The following is a 26,892-nucleotide window of genomic DNA, read 5'->3' as shown; positions in this document are numbered from 1 at the left end:
AAATTCAGGGCGGCACGGTGGTGTAGTGGTTAGCGCTGTCGCCTCACAGCAAGAAGGTCCTGGGTTCGAGCCCCGGGGCCGGCGAGGGCCTTTCTGTGTGGAGTTTGCATGTTCTCCCCGTGTCCGCGTGGGTTTCCTCCGGGTGCTCCGGTTTCCCCCACAGTCCAAAGACATGCAGGTTAGGTTAACTGATGACTCTAAATTGACCGTAGGTGTGAATGTGAGTGTGAATGGTTGTCTGTGTCTATGTGTCGGCCCTGTGATGACCTGGCGACTTGTCCAGGGTGTACCCCGCCTTTCGCCCATAGTCAGCTGGGATAGGCTCCAGCTTGCCTGCGACCCTGTAGAAGGATAAAGCGGCTAGAGATAATGAGATGAGATGTTTAAAATTCATTATCATAACTGAGGTCAAACTTTTGTTCCTCAAATGATATAAAAATGTCACAAAAAAGAATATTGCTAATTGTAATCATTTTTGTTGCCATGCTGGATTGATGCTTTGCTTTTCAGCTTTTCAAACTTTAAAGATGATGATAATAATACCTGATACTGTGGTGTGACGTTCACTAAATTGGGTTGGCAACATGCCTCCACTAAATCCAACTTATTCAGTATACTTCACTACAAAACATGCAGACAGGATGTAAGCATCTGAAGAACTTTCTGCCTGGTTAAGACTGTGTGCTGTGGTGCACCAGGTCGGACAAGGGCTTGCTCAGGAAGAGAGGCACAGACTTAACTGACAGCAAAGGATCAGAATTGATTTTTTTTTTAAAGAAAGAAATAAGGGGTGGCAGGGTGGTGTAATGGTTAGCGCTGTCGCCTCACAGCAAGAAGGTCCGGGTTTGAGCCCCGTGGCCGGCGAAGGCCTTTCTGTGTGGAGTTTGCATGTTCTCCACGTGTCCGCGTGGGTTTCCTCCGGGTGCTCCGGTTTCCCCCAAAGACATGCAGGTTAGGTTAACTGGTGACTCTAAATTGACCGTAGGTGTGAGTGTGAATGGTTGTCTGTGTGTCGGCCCTGTGATGACCTGGCGACTTGTCCAGGGTGTACCCCGCCTTTCGCCCGTAGTCAGCTGGGATAGGCTCCAGCTTGCCTGTGACCCTGTAGAACAGGATAAAGCGGCTAGAGATAATGAGATGAGATGAGAAAGAAATAAGATAATGTTGTCTATTAGTAGTAAGCTAAGGCAGGTAAACTGGGAATAAATTCTTGAAGACATGTCTAGATAAAATGGAGCATATTGTCAAATAAATAAATGTATTTATATGAACGAACTGTGCATCCTGATTCAGATTGGAATTTTTTTTTTTTAATTCACATAAGATATGACATTTTGCATTGGTTTTCAACTCACACAAGGATGGCTGAAGGATTGAATCTGTTCATCAGTTCTGCTGAAGCACCTTAGAAAGAGACTTGAAACATTTCTAAACACATTCAAATGAAACAACATGTCTGAAAACCTTCAAAGACAAACTGAATTTCATGATTCAAAGGGCCTTTGCTTTTGCTAGTTTTCATACTTCTATACTTTTCAAAAGAAAAAAAAAACACTTTTCCAAATGCAAGGCAAAACACAACAAAACGGGTAACATCCTTGTGCATTTTCTCTAGTCAGTTGACGTAAAAGAAAACCTTCCTGTAAAAATACAAACAAAAAACAATTCATACACACTCTTTAATGTAGTCACTCCTGTTTACTGCCTTTCACAGAGTTCAGCTGGAATGTTAGCATGAATACACACCTAAAATCATAACATGGGCCAACAGAAAAGTAGGATGCTGTGCCTCACACATGAGCCATACCGAAGTGCTGACCTCCTGTGTGTCGCCACATCAACATCTGTCATTTCCCACAAATGAGTTCCTGCAGTGCCGCGTGATACAGCCTCATAGAATTAGCATCATGGAGGTATTGGGGGACTGAGCGCTAAATTTCAGCTCACACACTGAATATGCATTGGGAAATTACATCGCTCACCTCCCGTCCCAAATATTATGATCATTCATTTCCCCTCCTCCACCGTGGGTGTCCTGGCACATTATTAGCAGATAATCCTAAGGCATATAAAACGCATAACCATCATGGCCGCTTTTAGACCAGCCCGAACCGGAGTGGGAGAGAGAGCTGATTGCTCATTAGTTCTATTAGTGGGCTGAATCGGCGGGTTTCGCTCTGTTCCAGGAGACGATGTCCCATTAATGACTTAAATACTCTCTGCTGGGAGAGGACAGAACAGCCCTGCTAACTCACTGAACATGTACACACTCAAGATTTGTGATGGTGGCCTTGTGCTTCAATCCAACTGGCAGTGTTTATAATGCCTTGGCCCTGGGAAACTATAAACTAAAAGGCAGGCAATTCTTTTTCTTCTGTATCCATTTAACTGTACTAAATTTACTGCCAATAAGATTCTTATGGAGGTGCTCCTGCATACATGAAAACAAAGATTCGGACAAAAACAGTGCCAGTATAAAAGGCCCAATATGTTTAATGAATAAAAAGGTGTGCTATTACAGGTAAATCATCAACAATGGAGTGTATTTTCCTATAACAACATGTCCCAAACTGATGTATTCTTCTTATAGTGACAAAGCAATTCACTACTAATAACATTTTTTATTTATTAATTAATGTCACGGTGGTGTAGTGGTTAGCACTGCTGCCTCACAGCAAGAAGGTCCGGGTTTGAGCCCAGTGGCCGATGGGGGCCTTTCTGTGTGGAGTTTGCATGTTCTCCCCGTGTCTGTGTGGGTTTCCTCCGGGTGCTCCAGTTTCCTCCACAGTCCAAAGACATGCAGGTTAGGCTAATTGGTGGCTCTAAATTGACCGTGAGTGTGAATGCTTGTTTGTCTGTATGTGTCATCCCTGTGATGACCTGACAACTTGTCCAGGGTGTACCCTGCCTCTCGCCCATAGTCAGCTGGGAAAGGCTCCAGCTTGCCTGCGACCCTGTACAGGATAAGCGGCTACAGATAATGGATGGATAATTAATGTTACATCATACTCTTTGTCCATTTATAGTTACATTTAATGTTGTGAAACATCCTGTTATCACTTGTGTTATAACAGCGATAAACAGTCACCTTTTTTCCACAGTATCTTTGTTCTCCTGTTCTCTCCAATTTATAATAATAATAATAATAATGAGACCGTCAATGATGGTGTAGCTCACCCCAGCCCCGTCTAGTCCAGAAGGAATGATCTAAAGTGGGCCACCTTTCACAATAAATGTTGCAAGCTATATGCACTATATACAAGCTATATATAGAAGCTCTATACACCCAAGGAATACCAACCTATTTGCCAGAAAGAATCCAAAACTGTGAGGAATTGACCAAGAAGGAGCGATTTTTTGTTGAACTGCTCATTAAGGATTAATTAGTCCATAACTTCATTAATAATTGTAAAGAAGCAAATCTGGGTAGAAGTTGTATGCACCCTAGGTACCCCTACCTTCATGCCCGAAAGAATCAAAATCTGAAGAATTGAGGGAGAAGAAGCGATTTGTGTGGAAACTACTCGTTAGGGCTCAATTACTCCATATCTTCATTATTAATTGCAATTATGCAAATTTGGGTAGAAACTATATGCACCCCAGACAGACCTACCTCCCTGCCAAAAAGAATAAAAATCAGTGAAGAATTGAGAGAGAAGAAGAGATTTTCGTGAAACGTGGACGATGCCAGATGAACAATGGACAACACATTATGGCATAAGCTCATTGCCTGTCGGCCGGATGAGCCAATAATAATAATAAGAAGAAGAAGAAGTAGTAAACACAACTTGTCATGCCAAAGAAACTGAACTGAAGAACCTCTAGTAGTGGAAAAACTTACTGACTATTACAAATTGACACAAGAGACTACTTCTATAAATGTTTAAATAAAGCTTCACCATATCAAGGCTGAGATATTTTCTTCATGAAATAACCTGTTTGTTGTTATCCTTAGAGTTTGTGAAGTGTCCACCAAACTAGTGAATGTGCTGTTAGTATAGCAATGATAATGTATCAAAATAAGTGGGTTAATATAAAGTTGTGATTTGAAATACAGTACCAGACAAACGTTTGTACACCCCTGCTCATTCACAGGCTTTTCTGTATTTTGATTATTTATACTGAAGACATAAAAACTATGAAATAACATATGAAATTATATGGTAAACAAAAAAAGCGTTAAAAAATAAAACACGGTTCATATTTTATCCATCCATCCATTGTCTGTAGCCGCTTATCCTGTGCAGGGTCGCAGGCAAGCTGGAGCCTATCCCAGCTGACTATGGGCGAGAGGCGGGGTACACCCTGGACAAGTCGCCAGGTCATCCACATAGAGACAACCAACCATTCACGCTCACATTCACACCTACGGTCAATTTAGAGCCACCAATTAGCCTAACCTGCATGTCTTTGGACTGTGGGGGAAACCGGAGCACCCGGAGGAAACCCACGCAGACACGGGCAGAACAAGCAAACTCCACACAGAAAGGCCCCTGTCAGCCACTGGGCTCAAACCCAGAACCTTCTTGCTGTGAGGCGACAGTGCTAACCACTACACCACCGTGCTGCCCCATATCATATTTTAGATTCTTCAACGTAGCCAGCGTTTACCTTGACAACACTTTACACACTATTGGCATTATCTTAACCAGGTTCATGAGGTTGTCACCTGGAATGCTTATCAATTAACAGGTGCCTTGTCAAAAGTTAATTAGTGCAAGTTCTTGCCTTCTTAATGTGTTTGAGATCAAACAATAAATAGCAAATAATAAAAATACAGTAAATAGCCCTATTCCACAACTGTAGTAATCCATATTATGTCAAGAACCGCTCAACTAAGTGAAGAGACGCGACATTCATCATTACTTTAAGACATGAAGTGTCTTTTAATGAATAAAAATAAAGAAAAACTATTGAATTAGAAGGGGTGTCCAAAAGTTTGACTTGTATTACTATATATCCAGGACTACTGTTCATGCTGCTGTTATGGAATATTAATCCACATCTTCTAACCAATCAGATTTGAGAATTTAACAGGCCTTACCTCTGCGTTACACACGCGACACCTCATTCGATCCTCCCTCTTCAGCCCCTACAATAAAAGAACATTACAATCTCTCTACCAAGTAAACTGACATACATCTAGCACATTTTCAAATGCTGACAGTTTTTTTTAATGTTATTAAAGTTATAGATGCTCATGTTTACCTTTGTGTGATCATGCACCAGCAGAGAGATATGGATAGAAGAGCAGATATATAGAATGCTTTCTACACTGCATGTAATTTAATTACCTAAATAATTAAGGACCTCATAGAATAAAAGCTACTCATTAGCAATTAGCCAGATTTATCCTTCTAAATGCTGGACATGGTAATGGAAAGACATGCAGAGAGAGAGTGGGTGAGAGAGGGAGAGAGATGGCTAAATCCAGAGCTTATATGCCTGACATGCGGGAGCTCATTTTGATAGATGTTAATGGCATATAATTATGGAACAGTGCTATTAAGCGATGTGATTTTACAAGGGGCCCGTTGCCCCCTGGCGCACTGGCCTGATTGCTGAGAGTGTTTGGCTAATGAATGGAAATGCATGTGTGTTTGCAATGATGAGAATTATCAAGCCATGAGAGAGTGAGAGAGAAATATGACATCTAAACCCGTCCACTTAGGATTACTCTCAGCACACGGAGTCCACTTAACCGCGTGCATTCTTCATACGCCCACCAAGGCACGGATGCTTCGTAAACGCAACACTCACGCCTCAAGCACACGAATACAATTTTGCTTTGGCTTGATCATAAGAGCTTTTGGTATGAGGAGAGAAAGAAAAGAGATCAGGGTTTTTTTTTAAACAAATGAAATACAAAACATGATGTTCTGAAACTTGTAATTAAGCTACAGTAAAATAAACTTCTCCAAAATTTTCCATCCTCTTGTTTATTTACAGAACAGAAATAAAAGACTTTAACTTTGTGAATGCAAATATATAACATATCATGTTACGCCAATATCTCTAAATGCAATATGCAGAAGGTAGGGAGCTTAAGGAACTGTGGTTAAGTTACTTTTACTGAATCCAGCGTATAAAACTGTTTTATCCTCGCAAGCAAGTCTTTGAAAAATCCTAAACATCATTTAGCCAAGGCCACTTCTCAGAAGCCAGTGCCGAGCACAGGCTAAATTTAGGCAGTTGTTAGCATTTTACAGACTGCGCTGCATCTGGCCAACCATAATCATATCCACTATTTTTCCCTTGTCATTTGCTCCATAACTCTGAGGTCTATTTCATATGGATTGAATTACATATTTTGAAAAGAGTATTATTTTTCACGTAAGATCACTTCCATTAACTGCAGTAGACTGAAAACAGATGTCAGCCCTTTCATACAAGAATGGAAAACATATTCATATGTCGGTATATGGAGCGAATGATTGCGGTGGTTTTGACATGAGCTTTATACTGAGCAGTAATGGATGATATTGTTCTTGTTCTGTGGTATCTCAATCCAGTATCAACCCCTTTTGTCTTTCAGGGACAAAATGACATGTTTTAGCAAAACAGGACTAATGTATCTTTTAAAATGAGCTGTATGTGTTTGGGCTGAGATGCTCTAATAAACATAATGAGTCATTAAATTAAATAAGGACAATCCAAAACTTACCTTTCATCATTTGCCTTATTTGTGTGTTTGTTTGTTTACTCAATCAGAATTCATTCTTTTTTTTTTCTTATATGAATTTCACTTAACAAAAAACATCCTCCAAAGAGCAGGAGGGCTCGTGAAGGGTGTTTTTTTTTTTTTTTTAAAGCTAAGTATTTTTAATCTTGCCATTCACTCTCATAAAGATATAGTATATGTTGCCACAATTCGATTTGAAAAGAGATGGTTCATGGCTCTTTTGCTACATCCACTGCCTACACCACAAGCCTGATCCTAGTTTTGGTTGTCCTAATGCCTTCTACGTCCTTGTACTCTGTCGAGAGTCTCTCTCTCTCTCTCTACTAGGAGCGTCCTGCTCCTAATGAGGGTCAAAGATCATTGAGCTGTGTGCCGAGAGGAGGCAGGATCTCCCAGGCCCACTCAGTCACTGACTCGGGCCCTATATTTAAATCAGGCCTCTGGCGCTCTGCTGCATCTCTTAACTACTTCCTGGTTGTTAATTAGTTTTTGTGTCGTGCTATTTGTCTCTCTGAACCTGGATGGGGTTTGGGTTGGGGGTTTTTGCACTGGCCTAAAAAAAGATGCCAAGCGCATGCAATTTTTTCTCCACCATGACACACAGACACACAATACATTCTTTCAAAGCTACTACAATAACACAAAAGAATGCAAATAAAGGACTGAGGGTTTTTAGTTTGTTGGTTGGTTTGTTTGGGTTCTTTTTTTTTTTTGGTCTTTACTTATCGGATCACTTTGTCATTATTAACCAGTCAGTAAATGTTCTTAGTGAACCGAGATAAGGACATGGACTTTGCTTTATTATCTCTTTTTTCTTCACCCAGGCTGCTTTTAAGAGTAGTATCAGTAGGCCTACATGCTCTCATTGGAAGCTTCATGGCACAAAGCACTCACGAGTCAAATGGTTATTGGATTACATGTTCTGGCTTCATAAAATGCAGTTAAGAGGCACTTTAGGTGGACGCGGCTGACCTGCTTTTCGGGGAGATATCTATCAGACGAGAAGTGACAGGTCAATCACTGAGTTCAGTTTGACTGTCGGAGGCACACAACTCCTACTTTCCTCTGCTCTCTTCTCTCTTCTGTCCTGTCTCCACTCTTCTTATTTTCTCTCCTCTCCTCATCTCTCCAACACTGTCTTCCTCTCCTCCCCATTTTGTTCGTATTTTCTCAGTTTCCTTACACCCCTTCCCCTTTTCCTGATTTTTAATTACACAGTATAACAATATAATTGTGGAGATAAGTCAGCCCTACACTTACATTATATAGCTTTGTTGCCTCTCCTGAAGTTGGTAGTGCTTGATATAAGTAACTAACCAAGCTAACCATTCATTCATTCATTCATTCATTCATTCATCTTCAGTAAATACTGGTCTGGGTTATGGTGGATCCATAGCCTAATCCTGGGAACACTGGGTGTGAGGAACGCCAGATGAGATGCCAATCCAGCACCACACACACACACACACACACACACACTTGCTCACATCTTGAGGCAAATTACCAACGTGTTTTTTTTTTTGTGTGTGGGGTTTTTTTTGTTTGTTTTTTTGTTTTTTTGGGGGGTGCACAAAGGAATCCTGAGAACTTGGAGGAAACTCACATGGACATGGGGAGAATGTGTGAAACTCTGTACAGAGGTGCCACCATACCACCCAAACTATCCATCCATCCATTATCTGTAGCTACTTATCCTGTGCAGGCCTGGGTCGCAGGCAAGCTGGAGCCTATCCCAGCTGACTATGGGTGAGAGGTGGGTTACACCCTGGACAAGTCGCCAGATCATCACAGGCCTGACACATACAGACAAACAACCATTCACACACACATTTACACCTCCGGTCAATTTAGAGCCACCAATTAACCTAACCTGGATGTCTTTGGACTGTGGGGGAAACTGGAGCACCCGGAGGAAACCCGCACAGACACGGGGAGAACATGCAAACTCCACACAGAAAGGCCCCAGTCAGCCACTGGGCTCAAACCCGGACCTTCTTGCTGTGAGGCAACAGTGCTAACCACTACACCACCGTGCCACCATCACCCAAACTAACTACGGGATTTTATAATTAAACGTAATAGGCATATATTGGGAACAATTAAGGTGGGTTCGAGTAGTATACATTCCTATTTTCCCCCAAACAGCATCCATCAAATAAAAATACCTAGAAATATTTAGTGTATGTACAAAAAGTGACTAAATAAAGGGAGACGATGGCTTCCATTCTCGTCTTTTCCTCCCCTTTTTTGTTTCTCTTCTCTTCCCTCCATTCTCTTTTCCTTTTATTGTCTCTCTTTTTCTCTGCTCGCTTTTAATTTTGCATTTTAAGAGGTGTGCGTGTGTGAGTAAACCGCGCAGACAAGACTTTGGTGTATAACAGCTACAGGACAGATGACTCCTGTACCATGCCAACACTCACTATTGCTACACACACATGAGATATTCAGCACTTAGACTTTCTAATACATCTTTCAGCTGCACACATCGAGTGCTATTCTGGGTTGTCAAATACAGGCAAATGGTTTAACCAAACACTGGAGTAATTTTACCCAGAAATATGTGGGACAGATTTTAAAAGTTCATAATTATGTGTGCACAGTATAAATGATATATTCTTTCTGCATATACAATAAGAAAACCCATTTATTATTTAGGGAGAAGAACAAAACGGAATCTCCCAGCATGAGCTAAGCAGGCTATAAAACGAAGACAAATCCTTTGTCACTTTGGAAAAATGTGTCTTTTGATCATCATAATCTCGCTGTGGATTTGAGTGCTCTATTTTGGAATAGTTTCGGCATGATGATGAAGGAGATCCGCTGGTTTCAATTTCATGTGGAAAACAACAGACGAGTCATTTGCGTGTATATGTACGCGCGCGCGTGTGTGTGTGTGTGTGTGTGTGTGTACACGACTGTTTTGAAAAAGCATGCTGGGATTTGTGGCGGTCTTCAAATCAGAGAGCCAGTGTTTATGAAACGGCAACTGCATAAACAGGATTTAGCGAGACTTTCATCAAAAGACGCAAAACCCATAAAGCAGTATTAACTATTGGGACAAGCGATTGCTGTGTTGGCAGATTCCTGTCACAATCTAAACAACCATGCCCAATCAAAAAGAGCTTTTGCCTTCATTTTATTCTTCTTTATACAGTTTCATACTGGGAGGTCCTGCTAATTACTCCCATTACTTAACCATACTGAAGCTCCTTTTTTCAGCTCTGGCCTGCACGTTCCTTGTCGGATGGAGATGCATGATTTGTGCTTAAGTCACTTTTCTATTGTGGCAATAAAAACAGTGCCGCTAGGTAGGAAGAACCGCTGTTACATCAATTTTATGCAATATTTTAGAGAAAGTTTGGGACAACCTCCATTAGGGATGTCTTTCTTCCTTTTTTCAGGGTTGAAATCCATTTGTGTTTGCACTGAGCATGGAGTTTAATTAAACAGAACTAACTACAACACCTATCCGCTGCAGTTAATCACAGCGATGGGCTATTGATGGCCGATGTGCAGCGATGATGAACGATACTGTGTGTGTATTCATCACTAGTCCTGGGGTGAGAGCAGCTCCCCTACCACCTCCACCTGCAGGACCTAACGCAGCCTTGACTACATGATAAAAAACACCCAGACATGCCTCCAACCAACACACCCAACCAGCCTTTCAGAGGCCTTAATTAAAAATGAAAAATTACAAGGAATGTGTAAGCTAACTTTCTACTTGGTGTCTTTTATTTTTTTGTACATGCTGATTAGACCAAACTGTGCACAGAAAATGCATGGCTAAGTATTGCACCAAGACCAGGTGTGCACTTGCCTGGATATACAGCACATTTGGTCAGCACAGGTGTGCAAAATAAAGAAAGTTTGTGTGTAAACTAAAGAAAGCATACCGTTCTGACCCAAGTAAGCAGGCAACCATGATGTGCCACAAGGTTCTTGCAGTCACAAAACCTTTTCAGTTGTTCTCCGTCCACCAGCTGCACATCTCTACAGATGAAGCACTCAGGAGTTTCTGCAAAAAAAAAAAACAAAGAAAGAAAGAAAACAACAGGAAATAAATAAATCAATGTCAGCAAAAATATACTCATCAGCACAGGACTGCAGAACAGAACATCACCTACTGTAAGCGAGTTTCTTGAATAGAGCCTGTAAAATCCTTTTAATGCATTGCAGAAGATCATACCAACAGGTCAAGAGCTTCAGTTAATTTTCATCTCAAACATCCAAATGAGGAAAATGTGATCACAGTATGATTGAGACTGATTATGGCATGGATTTCAGTACCAGACTGGTTGACTTGTATGTTTCAAAAACTTCTGGTCTCCTGGGATTTTCACACACAACAGTCTGTAGATTTTACACAGAATGGAGTGAAAAATACAACATAAAAAAACCCCATTGTGAGTGACAGTTTTACAGGTGGAAATGCCTCATTGATGAGAGCTATCGGAGGACAGAAGTCAACAGTAACTCAAATAAATACTTTTACAACTACAGTGAGCAGAACAGTATCTCGGAAAACACAACATACTGAACATTGAAGCGGATGGGCTACGACAACCACAGAAAACCACCTCAGGTTCTGCTCCTGTCAACCAATAACACGAATCTGATGCTGCAGTGAGCAGAGGTCAATAAAACTCAATAAAGTCAACCTATCTATATGTACTTTCAGCTGTCCATCCATTTATTATCTCATCCGGCCGACAGGCAATGAGCTTATGCCACCATGTGTTGTCCGTCATCCGTCCAACGTCGTCCACATTTCACGAAAATCGCTTCTTCTCTCTCAGTTCTTCACCGATTTTTATTCTTTTTGGCAGGAAGGTAGGTCTGCCTGAGGTGCATATACCTTCTACCCAAGTTTGCATAATTGCAATTAATAATGAAGATATGGAATAATTAAGCCCTAATGAACAGTTTCCACACAAATTGCTTCTTCTCCCTCAATTCTTCACTGATTTTGATTCTTTCTGGCATGAAGGTAAGGGTACCTAGGGTGCATATAACTTCATTTATTTATCCATCCATCCATCCATCCATCCATCCATCCATCCATCCATCATGTATCTGTCATGAATTTGTTTTGTGATTTGCTGATTATCCATTACCAGCATATTTACTCAGACTAGTTATTTGCTAAAAAAGTGTACATTTTTCAGCTATATCACTTGTATTAAAGGAGAAGATCTAATATATCATCATTTTTAATCAATTAATCAATCAATTTGTTGTTGCTGCTGTAATCATAAAGTCTTGTCCTCATCCCAGGACTCCTATTCTCAATATGCTCAAACTGAACATCCTTTCAACACACTTCATACTGTTTGCCTTTACTTTTCTACACACATCCAGAATAGTACTGATCCCCTTTGGAGTCTGGATCCTCCTGAGATTTCTTCCTCGTGTCATCTCAGGGAGTTTGCCTTTGACACTGTTGCCTCTGGCTTTCTCATTAAGGATCTAGATCTGCTCCAGATTTCTTTATAACTGCTTTGTGACAGTGTCTATTGTTAAAAAGTTACCCAATCAAATTGAATTGAATTTAGCTGAACTGTATGACTCGTTGTAATTGGATTCCAAAGTTGTGAACAGTGAGACCTGCTAATATCAGTAAACGCTGATTGCAATAAGCATACGACTCTAGTTTTAAATCCTCGTTACATTTTGTCTTAGATGGCCCTCTGCCTGAACTCACACTGATCCAGTGAGCAGACTAGACACATAGATTGGCAAGCAAGGCAGAGAAATTCCAAGACACCAGAATGAGGTGACAGTGAGAAGGCAGATCCCATTAAAGTACTGGATAAGTTGCTAACTACTATTTAGCCAGGCATAGTTTCAGACATAGGAAGCATGGTGTGGGTGAGAGCTTTGATCACTTTGCACAGGATTTGTGACTCCTACTTTGAGACTGGGAGTACGCTGACCCAGATGACATGTTGATAAACTCCGTAATTGCAGGAGTGTGGGAAAAGAAAGTACAGGAAAGGTTTTAGATAAGAGTGAAGACCTGGCAGTTGAACTTTCTCAGCTGTACGAAGTGTTGTAAAGGCAAATCAAAATAGTCAATGTTGCAAAAGAGTGTGCAGCATCTATCAGAATTAATCAACCACAGTGTGCTGGGTGAGTACAACAAATCAGGATACAAGGTCAGAAAGTGTCTGAACTGGAGGAAATCCTGCTAAAGCATGTCCATGTTCTTACCAAATCACCAGATGGCTGGTTGGATGGCAAATGAGCAATATAATTTGGAAGCAGCATAACCTTCTCTAGATCATGAAGTTATGGATATGTATCTGACACAGACAGATAATATGGCAGCTATTGGTGAAAGAGTTAAATGGACAGTGAAAGTCAAAATTCTGTTTCAGGATGTACCATTCAGAATAGACACACATTCAAAGTGCAGCACACTTATTGTAGACTGCCATGGTGAGTTGAAGCACTATCCATCAATTATCTGTAACCACTTATCCTGTGCAGGGTCACAGGCAAGCTGGAGCCTATTCCAGCTGACTATGGGTGAGTGGCGGGGTACACCCTGGACAAGTTGCCAGATCATTGCAGGCACATAGAGACAAACAACCATTCACACCTATGGTCAATTTAGAGCCACTAATTAGCCTAACCTGCATGTCTTTGGATTGTGGGGGAAACCGGAGCACCAGGAAAACCACACAGACAACATGCAAACTCCACACAGAAAGGCCCCCATCAGCCATTGGGCTTAAACCCAGAACCTTCTTGCTGTGAGGCAACATTGCTAACCACTACACCACCATGCTGCCCTTCAATCAAAGTACTTCATATTTATTTTAATCAGAAGCTACAACCAATTGGCCTCCCCAGTTAGACAGCAGAGTCTGAAATTGTGAACATATCATGAGAATGTGCTGTAAATCTAATTATTAGTTCCCCCAAAGAATGACCCTGAAAAACGCAAAATAGCCAGTGCTGGCAACGCCTCATTAATGCAAAATGTACCAGCTGGACTGGATGTCTTTTCTGAGCTGGCAATGAAATGTAGTTTTGCCAGGCAAATGTGCTTTGCATCCTGTGCATTGACTGATGGCAACACTCAAAAGAAAGATGAGCTTGTAGAGAGTGGTCATGGTAATGGAATTAAACCAACCTCCAAAATAGGTTAGTTCTTTGGTGGCAGTCATGTCCAATGGGGGTGTCAGAATCTGTATAGACCCAAGTGGCCTAAATAAAGAGATAATTAGGTGGGGGTATTATCCCATGTGTACCACAGAAGAAACTCTCCACCATCCTGACTGCTAGGTTACTTAAATTTGATCCATATGAGGCATTGTTGCATGTCACGACCTTTAATATGGCAGATGGGAGATTCAATTTGTTAGATGTTACCCTTCAGCCTCATAGATATCCTTTAACAATCATCTATCTTGGAGAGCAGAATGAAAGGCTTTGCTGGTGAGTGTTGCAATTCTCTGTAAAGTGCATTTGCACCAGCTAGCTTCATTTCTCCAAGTTTTCTATTTGTCAATCAGCAGTACCAGATGGAGGACCATTAATGAGAGCAGATAGTCTGAAACCAGAGTCTTCAAAAGTCAGAGCAGTTTTGTGCATGCTGCAAGGGATTGTCTTCTTCTTCAACGGATTGTTTAGAGCAATGTAGAATTTGTAAATCAGCTCATTCACCAACAGGTATTTTTATAAGCTCAAGGACCTCAACTTATAAGTACATAAAATGTCCTTGGGTGCTCAAGTTCCTTGATCCAGCAATGATTATATGATGCCAGCAGCAGCAAACTTGGAATTATGCTTATACAAGCTAAAGAAAATGCTTTCTACCATTCATGTATTCATTTTATGAAGGTCTTATATTGTCAATAGTGGTGCCAAGGAGTGTTGGTGTCATAGTGCTATTGTGACAGTATCAATGTTGCCAACTCTCCTTGGGCTGAACCTACATACTTGTTACCCGAGAAAGCGATATAACCATTAACTCTTCCAGAGTCCTTGGTGTAACAAGACCAAGTGCCAATCAAGCTCAGCCTGATAGACAGTACAACCTCAGATTGGTCAGATTATAAAACATCCAGAGAGAAGGAATTTGAGCTGCATGCTCTCCTTACAAGTTCATTTTTTTTAGTTCAAAAGCTTTTTGGTTGGTTATAAATGTTAAATAGCAATTTTAATATCCATAAAGTAATATGGGACTGTACATTCAGAAATTTAAAAAAAAAACAGCAGTTCTATGTTTCACATCTATAGAAAAGTTTAGATGTGATAAAAGGCTGATAAAAGAAGAAGAAAAAATAATCATCATTATTTGCAGCTGAATGCAATCTCTAGTGTGTGTCCATTACTGGGTTAATGTAGGCATAATTTGTGCAACATTAACCATGCGCCGGGCAATTATTTGATTAGGGCACACCAAGAGAGATGTGGGAGTAAATCTTCTACGGCTTGCCTCACACGCGCTGCTTATTACCTTGTCAATTTGTCATTTTGTCACACCTAACAGCGATTGATGTGAATCTGTTTTTGTCAAGTCATTAACAGGCTCATTCACTCGAGGTGCCGCCTCAGATAGGATCTAAACGGAAAATTATACGGGAACCGCCGTAAACAGAGAACAAATTAACTATCTGCGGCAAAAAAAATAAGCAATTACATCAGGCAATGGCTGCCCCTTAATGAACACTCCATCAGCCATGAACACCTAAGTGCTTTCAGGGAAAAAAAAATCATTATCTCATTTTAATTTGCTGTGTAAATATTATGAACTATAAGAGGAATTAGCAGTGGTACTCCTAAATAAGTCAGGCATTTTAAGGCTTCTGAGGAAAGAGATGGTTAGGACAGGTAGGTGAGCAAAGGGTTCATAACCATAAAATGGTAAAATAAATACGAATGCATATTCATATTCATGAGAGATATATTCATGGGCAGCACGGTGGTGTAGTGGTTAGCGCTGTCGCCTCACAGCAAGAAGGTCCGGGTTCAAGCCCCATGGCCGGCGAGGGCCTTTCTGTGCGGAGTTTGCATGTTCTACCCGTGTCCGCATGGGTTTCCTCCGGGTGCTCCGGTTTCCCCCACAGTCCAAAGACATGCAGGTTAGGTTAACTGGTGACTCTAAATTGACCGTAGGTGTGAGTGTGAATGGTTGTCTGTGTGTCGGCCCTGTGATGACCTGGCGACTTGTCCAGGGTGTACCCCGCCTTTCGCCCATAGTCAGCTGGGATAGGCTCCTGCTTGCCTGTGACCCTGTAGAACAGGATAAAGCGGCTAGAGATAACAAGATGAGAGATATTCATATGAAGTCAATGCTTCTGGAAGACTGACGTTTCAAATACAGATCCATATTCTTGATAGCTGCAATATTAATATGAGTGGCTTTGCGTTAGTCATATTTCTTTGCAAGGGATAAAGAAGAGCTTTATTACTTAAGTCATGTGTTTTCTATTACAATACTATAACCTAAGGGAGCAGTGTGAGAGGAGAACCATTCTCATACACACTACCATGGAGGAGTGTGTGCGTGTGTCTGTTTCTTGTCACCTTGTCAGGCACGTCTTCCACATCTTCAGGCTGTCCCCAGACTGCACGGCTGCCCAATGCATGCCGCCATATACATCATATTTGGAGCTTAATGTCCACAAGGAATGCAGAAGAGGCCTTCATCTAAAAGGGCACGTCATGCATCGGATCCTTAGACTCCTTAATTGCAGTCATATCTGCAACACGGACAGTTCTTTTTGAAAGGGAGCCATTACTAACTTTCTAAATACAATTACCTGAGGGATCATTTAGCTCCACAATGTTCAGCTTTACCACAAGTGCTCAGACAGAGGAGGAAAACGTGTCTGAATGTATGACATCAGTGATGCCCTTATCTTTTAAGAGGATGTCGAGAGCATATGGTTATAATCAAGGCAATCCTAAGAGAGAGATGTAAAGACAGAGCTGATTATTAAGGCCTTATTCTCAGAGGACACTGGCAATTAGAGGCAGGAGATTCAGATAGTCTGGAGTCCAGCCTGTGTGTCTCATTAGCAGGAAAACTGTTATGGTGCTCACCTTAACCACTTGAAAACAGCCTTGTGCCAGACTGAACTGCTTGCAATATTACAATACTAGATTTTTTTATATTACACAATGTATTACAAAACATTTTGGTTTAATGTTGTCTCCTTTAAAAATATGAAGTTGTAAGCAGATATTATGAAAAATGTCAAATGCAATATCGAGCATTACAATTTTAAAGAGGACAACATTAAATGGCATAAAACCCCGTACCAGCAATATGAGGTTCTGTCATTTGATTAGACTACTAGGCTTGTTAAAATGATTGCTCTTAGCCTCTAGTCATTTATGAAAGTAAGAATGCAAGTCCAATTTCTCATATTTGGCTACTTTAAATAAAGGCATCTCTATTAAAAAACAAACAAAAAAAAAACCAGCCAAAGCAGTGCATGTTAATTCCTTACAGTCCCAGCTTAATATTCAGTTATGTAGAACAAAATTATTAATTAAATGTGTACAGTGAAATGAAGGGGGAAAGGTACACATATGCATATGGTTATGAAAGCTTACGGGATTAACAAGTAAATATACCATCATACTGGTAATCTGCATATAAATCCATCCATTATCTAGACTAGTGTTTCTCAACCACTAGGCCTTGGGCTGCGATTTTTTTTTTTCAAGTTGAAGCTAAGTTTTACTTGTAGTAGGGTACAATTGCTGGGTTGCATCTGGTGGCACATCCGTCTTATTAAGCTATGGTCACACTACAGTTCGCGATGCTTTGCGATGGGTTATCGATGAAAATGAGCCATTTTGGTGGCGATGCATGGTGATGTACAGGCGAGCTAAAAGTTGTGGTCACACAGCAGGTGAACACTTAAGTATCATGCCTTTGTGTGCTTGAGTCTGGCGCAGCTCAAGCGGCTGCACATGCTCATGGAGATTGTTGTGCATGCGCTCTGGGGACCCAGTCGTTATGGAAAACACCTGATACTGATTTGAGTGCAATCAAAACGCACAGATATGGACACTGTTTTCACAGAGGCTTTGTGAAGTATTATCATTATCACTGTCACGTTTGTTTCTAGCCATGTTTATAATGCTGTTTAAATACTCTGCTTTCTGTTTTGCTTTTGTTTTTGTAAATATCACGCCTGCTAATAAACACTCTTCCTGCACTTAGAGCCGTCTACCGCCGTCTATCGTGCAGTGTCCTGATCCCCAGATCTTTAACCCAGCTGCATATAAAAAGTTGTCCTCCTCCATGCTCTTCCAGGTTGCCATCTACGGTATGTGTCTGTGTAGAACGATGTCTGCAGTACCAGGTAGTTTGAGATGTCGGGGAACTCAACGGATGGATAATTTTCCAACTCCTAGGAAAAATCCTTTGTTAGCGTGTAAGGATCTAATCCCATTGAGTGCTTTCTATATCCACTGCTTTTGAGTGTACTTCTTGGTTTTAATAACTTGCTTGTTTGCTGTACACAAACATGGCAATAAGTTCTTGTGTTAATGGACCAGACTCCACTTTTGGATCATTAATCCCTTCTGAGTGAGAATGCCCTGCATGCATGATTTTATGTTGGCTTCTGGCACATCCATACAGTTTTAAATACAATACCTACAATTAAAACCAGTTTGTTTTTATTGCATTTATTTAATTCCTGGGCTCTCATCTGTAACAGGGAGTGATATTGCATCCCATTAATACACTTTACAATAGATCATTAGATTTGAATAGAGTAGATGAGCCAAAATGATTGGGGATCTTTTTTCATGGGCCCCGACTCGTTACAAGTATGAATATGTGGATGTTAAAGTAGAAAAGGTTGAGAACCCCTGATCTAGACCACCAAGGTACACACTGGGCAGGTCACCAACCTATTGCAGGACTAACACAGAGACAAACAACCGTTGACACTCACACCTATGGACAATTTAGAGTAGCTAGGTGACCTAATCCACATGTCTTTGGCTACGTTTACATTAGACCGTATCTGTCTCGTTTTCTTCGCGGATGCACTGTCCGTTTACATTAAACCACCTGGAAAAGCTGGGAAACGGGAATCCGCCAGCGTCCACGTATTCAATCTAGATCGTATCTGGTCCGGTGCTGTGTAAACATTGAGATAAGCGAATACGCTGTGCTGAGCTCTAGCTGGTGTCCTCATTGGACAACGTCACTGTGACATCCACCTTCCTGATTCGCTGGCGTTGGTCATGTGACGCGACTGCTGAAAAACGGCGCGGACTTCCGCCTTGTATCACCTTTCATTAAAGAGTATAAAAGTATGAAAATACTGCAAATACTGATGCAAATACTGCCCTTTGTGTAGTTATGATTGTCTTTAGGCTTGCCATCCTTCCACTTGCACGTAGTAAGTGATATGCACTGGGATCACACACACAGCGGCTCAGTCCCGAATCGTGGCTTGTGCACTTCACTCGTGCGCTGTGTGAGCTGCGCAGGGCCGGAGTGCGCACCCTCCAGAGGGCACTCGCTGTTCAGGGCGGAGTAATTTGGAGCGCAGGATGCCTGCGGAGCCGAGCGTATCCGTGTATTGGTGTTGCTGTGTGCACAGCTAACGGTTTTAGTGTAAACGCGAATCGTTTTAAGAACGTTAATCTGATGATCCGCTGATTCGACGTAATGTAAACGTAGCCTTTGAACTGTGGGAGGAAAGCCATACAAGCACAAGGAGGACGTGCAAACTCCACACAGAAAGGCCCCCGTCGGCCACCAGGTTTGAACCTAGAATCTTCTTGCTGTGAGGTGACAGCGCTAACCACTGCACCACTGTGCCACTCATGTGTAAATCCACTTCACTATAATTAATTCATAGCAGACAAACTCAAAAGACAGCCAAAAACAAATGAAAAACAAAACAGAAGTTGCAAAACAAACATCAAACCTACAAGAACACAAAGTGCTCAATGTACTCTCAGCCAGTAACCTGAGCTCAGGATCGAACCATGGATGAGGTTGTTTTCCTTTGACACTTCCTGACAAAACAGTCGGATAACCCGAGCCAAGTCATGTCACAGATGCTCAAACAAATTTTGCTAAACAATAATAAGTGAGTTCAAACTAAGTTCAAGGGGCTGTATCTTGTAGTGCACACTATCTTATTATCTCTAGCCGCTTTATCCTGTTCTACAGGGTCGCAAGCAAGCAGGAGCCTATCCCAGCTGACTATGGGCGAAAGGCGGGGTACACCCTAGACAAGTCGCCAGGTCATCACAGGGCTGACACATAGACAACCATTCACACTCACATTCACACTTATGGTCAATTTAGTGTCACCAGTTAACCTAACCTGCATGTCTTTGGACTGTGGAGGAAACCGGAGCACCCGGAGGAAACCCACGCGGACACGGGGAGAACATGCAAACTCCACACAGAAAGGCCCCCACCGGCCACGGGGCTCAAACCCGGACCTTCTTGCTGTGAGGCGACAGCGCTAACCACTACACCACCGTGCCGCCCTTAGTGCACACTATTAGTTTGATTATCCCCTTCGGACACAAGGAAACATGCTATGGAACTTCATGTGTACAGTTGTACATATTATGTCCGAAGGGGTCATCTAAGAGTTGGAGTTATTTGTTGTTTTGTTGAACATAGGTTTTCTGAAAAATCGGGTGTAAGTCATGCTAGCTTACTATACAGCTTAGTATGGTCAATGTACATGTTTGTGTGTGTGCAAGTGCCTACTGCTGGGAGATAGGAAGTATGTGTGGGTCATGCTGTGCAGTAATGAGAAGACTCACACACACATCTCCTTATGACTGAGATATGACCCTCTCTCTCATATCAGATCCTCGCAGAGGTGTTTATTTAATGGCACTGTGACTGAAGCTTTTCATAATTATGTTAAATACTGTCAGCCTTGATCAGACTCCACACCCAGCAATCACAGGTCCTCTTCTTACCCCTATCAGTGAGAGTCCATGCGCACGCATGTGTGCGCGCACACACACACACACACACACACACACTAATGAGCACAGACTCAGAAGCGCTAATGAAGGCACTCAAATAACATGTTAACTGTGCACACACACACACACACACACACAAGTGCAGACACATTCACCATCTGACTAAGCCAAATGGCATTTAAAGTAACAATCCTCAGCTGTCATATGTGCTGTATGCAGAAAAAAATAGCTCAGTGCCTTTAGTTTGCTCTCCAAAGCTGCAAGTGATCTTTCTTTCCTTCTTTCTTTCTCTGCTGTCTGATCTGCTCTCTTCTGATCATCAGTGCTGTCAGATAACCTGATCCTTCCTTTGTTTAATTTCTTCCTTGTTTCTTCCTTTTGATCCTTCCTTTGTTTAATTTCTTCCTTTGATTTCAAAACCCCAAATAAATAAAAACTTGTGCACCAAATTCTTGTATTTTTCTATTAAAGACGTATGTTGTGCAAACATTTTGCAACAGAAAAAGAACAGTTCAAAGAAATCACTGAAAGTCCAATATTGCCATGATATTTATCGCAATGATGAACTTTTGACCACAACTGTAGCACCAGTAGTCAATGACTCAAGACATGTTTGGGATCCAAAGCTTCTTCAGATTTAGACTGGGGCTATGAAACTACATAAGCTAACAAATAAGTGACATTTATAGCCATCAATTTAACATTGTGTCTGTATATACACTGTCGCCTCACAGCAAGAAGGTTTTAGGTTTGAACCTTATGGCCAATGGGGGCCTTTCTGTGTGGAGCTTTCGTGTTTTCCTCATGCCTGCGTGGGTTTCCTCTGGGTGCTCCAGTTTCTTCCTACAGTCCAAAGACATGTGGATTAGATCAACTGGCTACTCTAAATTGTCCATAGGTGTGAATGTGAATGGTTATCTCAGTGTTAGACCTGTGATAGATTGGCACCCTGCCCAGGGTGTACCCCACCTCTTGCCCAAAGTCACCTGGGATTGGCTCCAGCTTTCCTCACGACATTGACAGGTAAGCGGTATAGAAAATGGATATATCTGACTTTGACAGTTGTGATTGTTTTGGGCAGGGTTTTTTTTTGTTGTTGTTGGTTTGAGTGTTTTGATAACTGCTTATCTTTTGGGGTTTTCACACACAGCAGGCTCTAGAGTTTACTCAGAATGGTGGAATAAAAACAAAACAGTTGAACAGTTGAATACTGGAAAGACATACACAGATGGCAGGGTCAGAATTTGGTGCTAACAGAATGAATCCATGGACACAACCTGCATTGTGTCAACAGTCTAGGCTGGTGGAGGTGCTGTAATGGTGTGGGGAATGTTTTCTTGGCACACTTTCGGCCTGTTAATACCCATAAATCATCGCTCAAATGTTGCAGCCTATTTGAGTATTGTTGCTGACCATGTGCATCCCTTCATGGACACAATTTACCATTTTCGAATGGCTACTTCCAGCATCATAATGTACCATGTCACAAAACAAAAGTCATCTCAAACTGTCTGTGAAGGTTCTCAGCCATCCAGGTCATTGTAATCCATGGGTGCTAAAGAAGGCAACTGGACTTGTTTGAAATCCTTGAAGACATTTCACCTCTCATCCGAAAGGCTTCTTCAGTTCTGTCTGACTAGTGGGGAGTTCCAGGTATGTATCCTCTAGTGGACCAAAAGCAAACCTAAGGAAAGTCGTTGAGGTCACATGGGTCATTGACCCTCTCAGCCATCCTGTAGATTGTTAGGGTCACTGTAGGCTGGGAGTAAATGGTGTTTGGAGCCTAGAGGGTCATTAGGGTGATCTGTGGCTTGTTGCCTCTCTCTGCCATCATGTGAGTCATTGAAGTAATAATAATAATAATAAACTTTATTTGCCAGGTATGTGAACACACATGAGGAATTTGACTCCAGTTTCACTTAGCTCTCTTAGTACAAACAGATAAAAAGCGTAGAAAAAAAACAAAAAGCTATGTACGGTACATGTAGAAGGGTAAATATATGTATAGACAGCATAGTGCAAGGATGAATTAGTAAATATAAATATACAGTGTGCACAGAATGACGGTATGAGTGAGCAGATCTCTCACAGTTGATGTTACTGATATTTGAGTCTGGTTTTAGCTGTTCATCACAGAGACAGCCTGAGGGGAAAAAAATGTTCTTGTGTCTAGTTGTTTTTGTGTACAGTGTTCTGTAGTGTCTCCCAGAGGGGAGAAGTTTAAACAGTTTGTGACCAGGGTGTGATGGGTCTGCAGAGATGTTACCTGCCCGTTTCCTGACTCTGGACAGGTACAGGTCTTGGATGGAGGGCAGGCTGACACCAATAATTTTCTCTGCAGAACTTATTGTCCATTGCAGTCTGTTCTTGTCCTGTTTGGTCACCGATCCAAACCAAACAGTGATGGAAGAGCAGAGAACAGACTGAATGATGGCAGTGTAGAGTTGTGTCAGCAGCTCCTTAGACAGGTTGAGCTTCCTGAGCTGGTGCAGAAAGTACAACCTCTGCTGGGCCTTTTTGATGATGGTGACTGTGTTGGTCTCCCACTTCAGGTCCTGAGAAATTGTGGAACCCAGAAACCTGAAGGTTTCAACAGCAGTCACAATGTTGTTGGTGATGGTGATGGGTGGCAGGGTGGAGGGGCTCCTCCTAAAGTCCACTGTCATCTCCACAGTTTTGAGCGTATTCAGCTCCAGATTGTTCTGACCGCACCAAAAGATCAGCCATTCAACCTCCCGTCTGTATGCAGACTCGTCACCGTCTCGGATGAGGCCGATGACCGTTGTGTTGTCTGCAAATTTCAGGAGTTTAACAGACGGGTCTCTTGAGGTGCAGTTGTTGGTGTAAAGGAAGAAGAGCAGTGGGGAGAGCACACACCCCTGGGGGGCGCCAGTGCTGATAGTCTGGGTGCTGGATGTGATGCTCCCCAGCATCACCTGCTGCTTCCTGTCAGTCAGGAAGTTTATAATCCACTGACAGGTGGAGGAGGGCACAGTGAGCTGGGTGAGCTTGGTGTGAAGGATATCTGGAACAATGGTGTTGAATGCCAAACTGAAGTCCATGAACAGGATTCTGGCGTGCGTCCCTGCAGAGTCAAGGTGTTGCAGGATGTAGTGCAGTCCCAAATTGATTGCATCATCCTCTGACCTGTTTGCCTGGTAGGCAAACTGCAGGGGGTCCAGCAGGGGGTCTGTGATGTCCTTCAGGTATGACAACACCAGTCTCTCAAAGGACTTCATGACTACAGATGTGAGGGCTACAGGCCTGTAATCATTCAGTCCTGTGATGGTGGTTTTCTTGGGAACAAGGATTATTGTGGAGCATTTGAAGCATGAGGGGACTTCACACAGCTCCAGGGATCTATTGAAGATCTGGGTGAAGATGGGGGACAGCTGATCAGCACAGACCTTTAGACAGGAGGGTGACACACCATCTGGGCTGGGTGCCTTCCTGATCTTTTGTCTGTGAAAAAGCTGACAAACATCCTCTTCACAGATCTTGAGTGCTGGTGTGGGGTCAGAGGTGAGAGGAGGCAGAATAGCAGGGGGTGTAAATGAGTCTTTAATGTCTGGGGGGGAGAGGTGTGAATGTGTCAAATCTGCAGTAAAACACATCTTCTCAAACTGGTTTCATGAGCATGACAATAAGTTCAACCTGGAAAAACTGGACACAAGTTAGGAATACACACTGAAGGCACTATCCTCACATATACTATACATTCACTCTTAGGGGCAATTAGCATTAAGTGTAGCTAGTCCACATACCAGAATGTTTTGGGAAATAGGAGGAAACTGGAGCACCCAAAGGAAACCCACATAGACATGGGAGGAACATAAGAAGCTCCACACAGCATAACCAGAGATCAGGATGAAACCAAGGATGCTGGAGTTGTGAGGTGGCAATGCTACCTGCACACCACCATGTTGTTTCTTTTAAATAATGAAATATACAAACTATGTACTGATTTACAATTCCACCTTCACTTCCTAACTGAGTTAACTACCTAACTGCCTAACTGCTTCCTACTACTTCCTAACTGCTTCCTAACTACTTCGTAACTGCTTGTGTTGTGTACTGAAGAACAAAATGATTCTGGATTTAGGATAGCGAACACAGTGTTTAGTTATGTATTGTACTTTTGTCTATTTTTATACAGTAGATAGTATTAGGAACTACATTTACAGTGTTTAGTTAACATCCTAGTCAAGGGAGAATTTTAGAAATGCTTTAGTGTGTAAGAGTGCAGACACTTACTGATGTATGCGCGGAGGAAGCAGATCAGCAGACTGTCAACAAAGCCAAAACGTGTGACTGAAATCGGTGTCAGTAAACTAGTGAGGGTCAGGTGATTGGTGAACAACGTGACGTGGAAAAGACAAAGAGCGTAAACAGAGAGGAAAACGCAAAAGGTGAGGAAATGCTAGAGACAGTCAGAAAAGATACAAGGCTCAGTATGTACTGAAATGGCAGGATGATACTTCGCACTGGAGTGGTGTGAATGAGTGGCTTAAATAGCGGAAGTGGTGATTAAGGAAATGCATGACAGCTGTAATTCAGTAGGCTGGGGACAGAGGGCGCTGTGTGTCATGGGAGTTGTAGTCCTGAGTGTTTGTAGTCTGCTCCTTCACACCAGGATTACTGACAGAACCCCCCCGAGGAGCTACCTCCGGGAGCTACACTCTTTCTAGGACGACTGCTACCTCTGGGTGCTGGCTTGTTAGGATACTGGGCGTGAAACTCTTGCTTCAAGAGTGGGTCGAGAATGTCCTTGGACTTAATCCAACTTTGTTCCTCAGGTCCATATCCTTTCCAATCTATCAAGTACTCGATTTGGCCTCCTCGTCGTCTGGAGTCGAGGATCTTGTTTACCTGGTAGATTGGGTCTCTCTCAAGGTTGAGTGCAGAGTGTTTCTGGTCTGGTGAGTTGTGGGCAAGGGGCCCTGGGATAGCATGTTTGAGGCGTGAAATGTGGAATGTAGGGGATATTCAACAGTGAGGTGGGAGTTCAAGACGGTATGACACATTGTTGATTCGACGCAAGACCTTAAAGGGCCCGATGTAGCGTGGCTGGAGTTTCTTGCAGGTGTTCGTTTCTCTCAAGTTCTTTGTGGTTACCCACACCCTGTCACCGGGGAGGAAGTCGGGAGTCTCACCTCTGTTTAAATGCATACTCCTTGTACTTGATGCTGACTGCTTCCAGATATTGGTGGACCTCCTCCCAGATGGTTTGACTTCGTCGAAGCCAATCGTCAACGACCTGTACTTGGCTGGGTGCATCATTCCAGGGAAACAAGGGCAACTGGTAGCCAAGTATGCACTGAAACAGTGTTAGCTGGGTGGCTGAGTATTTGAGTGAGTTTTGTGCATATTCGGCCCAAGGTAGGAAGCGTGCCCAGTCCCCCTGGTTGTGCATGCAATATATTCTCAGGAAGCAGCCAATCTCCTGGTTTGCTCTCTCCACTTGGCCATTAGACTGGGGGTGGTAGCTGGATGTGAGACTTACTGATACTCCCAAACTTTCTATGAAACTTGCCCAGAATTGTGAGATGCACTGGGGACCCCAGTCACTGACTATATCTTCGGGGATGCCGTAGTATTGGAAGACCTGTTGAAATAACAGCTCAGTGGTCTGAGAAGCTGTGGGGATGCTGGGTAAAAGGATGAGTTTCAGAGCTTTTGAGAATTGATCGATAGTTACCATTATGGTGGCATTCCCTTGAGAGGGTGGGAGATCTGTGATAAAGTCAATCGCCAGACGTGACCAGGGTCTTTGCGGAATTGGTAGAGGGCATAACTTGCTGGTGGTGGGGGGGGTTCTCGGGACCTTTGCTTGGGCACATTCAAAGCATGAGGCGATGAACTGATTGATTTCAGACATGTTCTCCCACCAGTACCTGTTTCTTAGCATTTGGTGAGTACGTCGGCTGTTGGGATGTCCAGTGGTGGGAGATGAGTGAGCTCAGGTGATGAGTCAACTGCGTAGGTGCTTGGGCACATAGAGAAGACCAGGTGGGAGATGAATGGGGTGGGTTCGGGCTGAGACTTGCTTATTTCTTTGTCCAGTTCCCAGGTGATGGATTGCACAAAACAGTGTGATGGGATAATGGGATGAGAGCTACAGTCTTGTTGAGAAGGATTGAAAGTTCTGGATAATGCATCTGCCTTGGTGTTTTTGGAACCCGGACGGAAAGAAATTGAGAAATTGAACCGGGTGAAGAATAATGCCCCCCTGGCCTGCCTGGGGTTTAGCTTCTTGGCCT

General features: G+C 42.5%; 1 protein-coding gene across 6 annotated transcripts in view; it reads right to left on the bottom strand.

The window, feature by feature from the left end:
- The window catches only part of LOC132885268 (uncharacterized), a 246,238-nt gene that overhangs the window by 188,910 nt on the left and 30,436 nt on the right, over positions 1–26,892 (bottom strand). For 2 of the 6 annotated variants that reach the window (XM_060919750.1, XM_060919752.1), the window contains exons 2-3: positions 10,579–10,700; positions 5,045–5,092 (exon numbers count right to left, since the gene is read on the bottom strand). In XM_060919750.1, the coding sequence (XP_060775733.1) occupies positions 5,045–5,092; positions 10,579–10,700 (170 nt within the window). The remainder of the gene's footprint in view (positions 1–5,044; positions 5,093–10,578; positions 10,701–26,892) is intronic. The other 4 variants (XM_060919751.1, XM_060919753.1, XM_060919754.1 and 1 more) reach the window with 3 other exon arrangements.

This window comes from Neoarius graeffei, chromosome 4 (assembly GCF_027579695.1).
Source record: "Neoarius graeffei isolate fNeoGra1 chromosome 4, fNeoGra1.pri, whole genome shotgun sequence".
Classification (NCBI taxonomy): domain Eukaryota; kingdom Metazoa; phylum Chordata; class Actinopteri; order Siluriformes; family Ariidae; genus Neoarius; species Neoarius graeffei.
The sequence above is the reverse complement of the archived record's forward strand: the minus strand, read 5'-3'. Positions and strand labels throughout refer to the sequence as shown.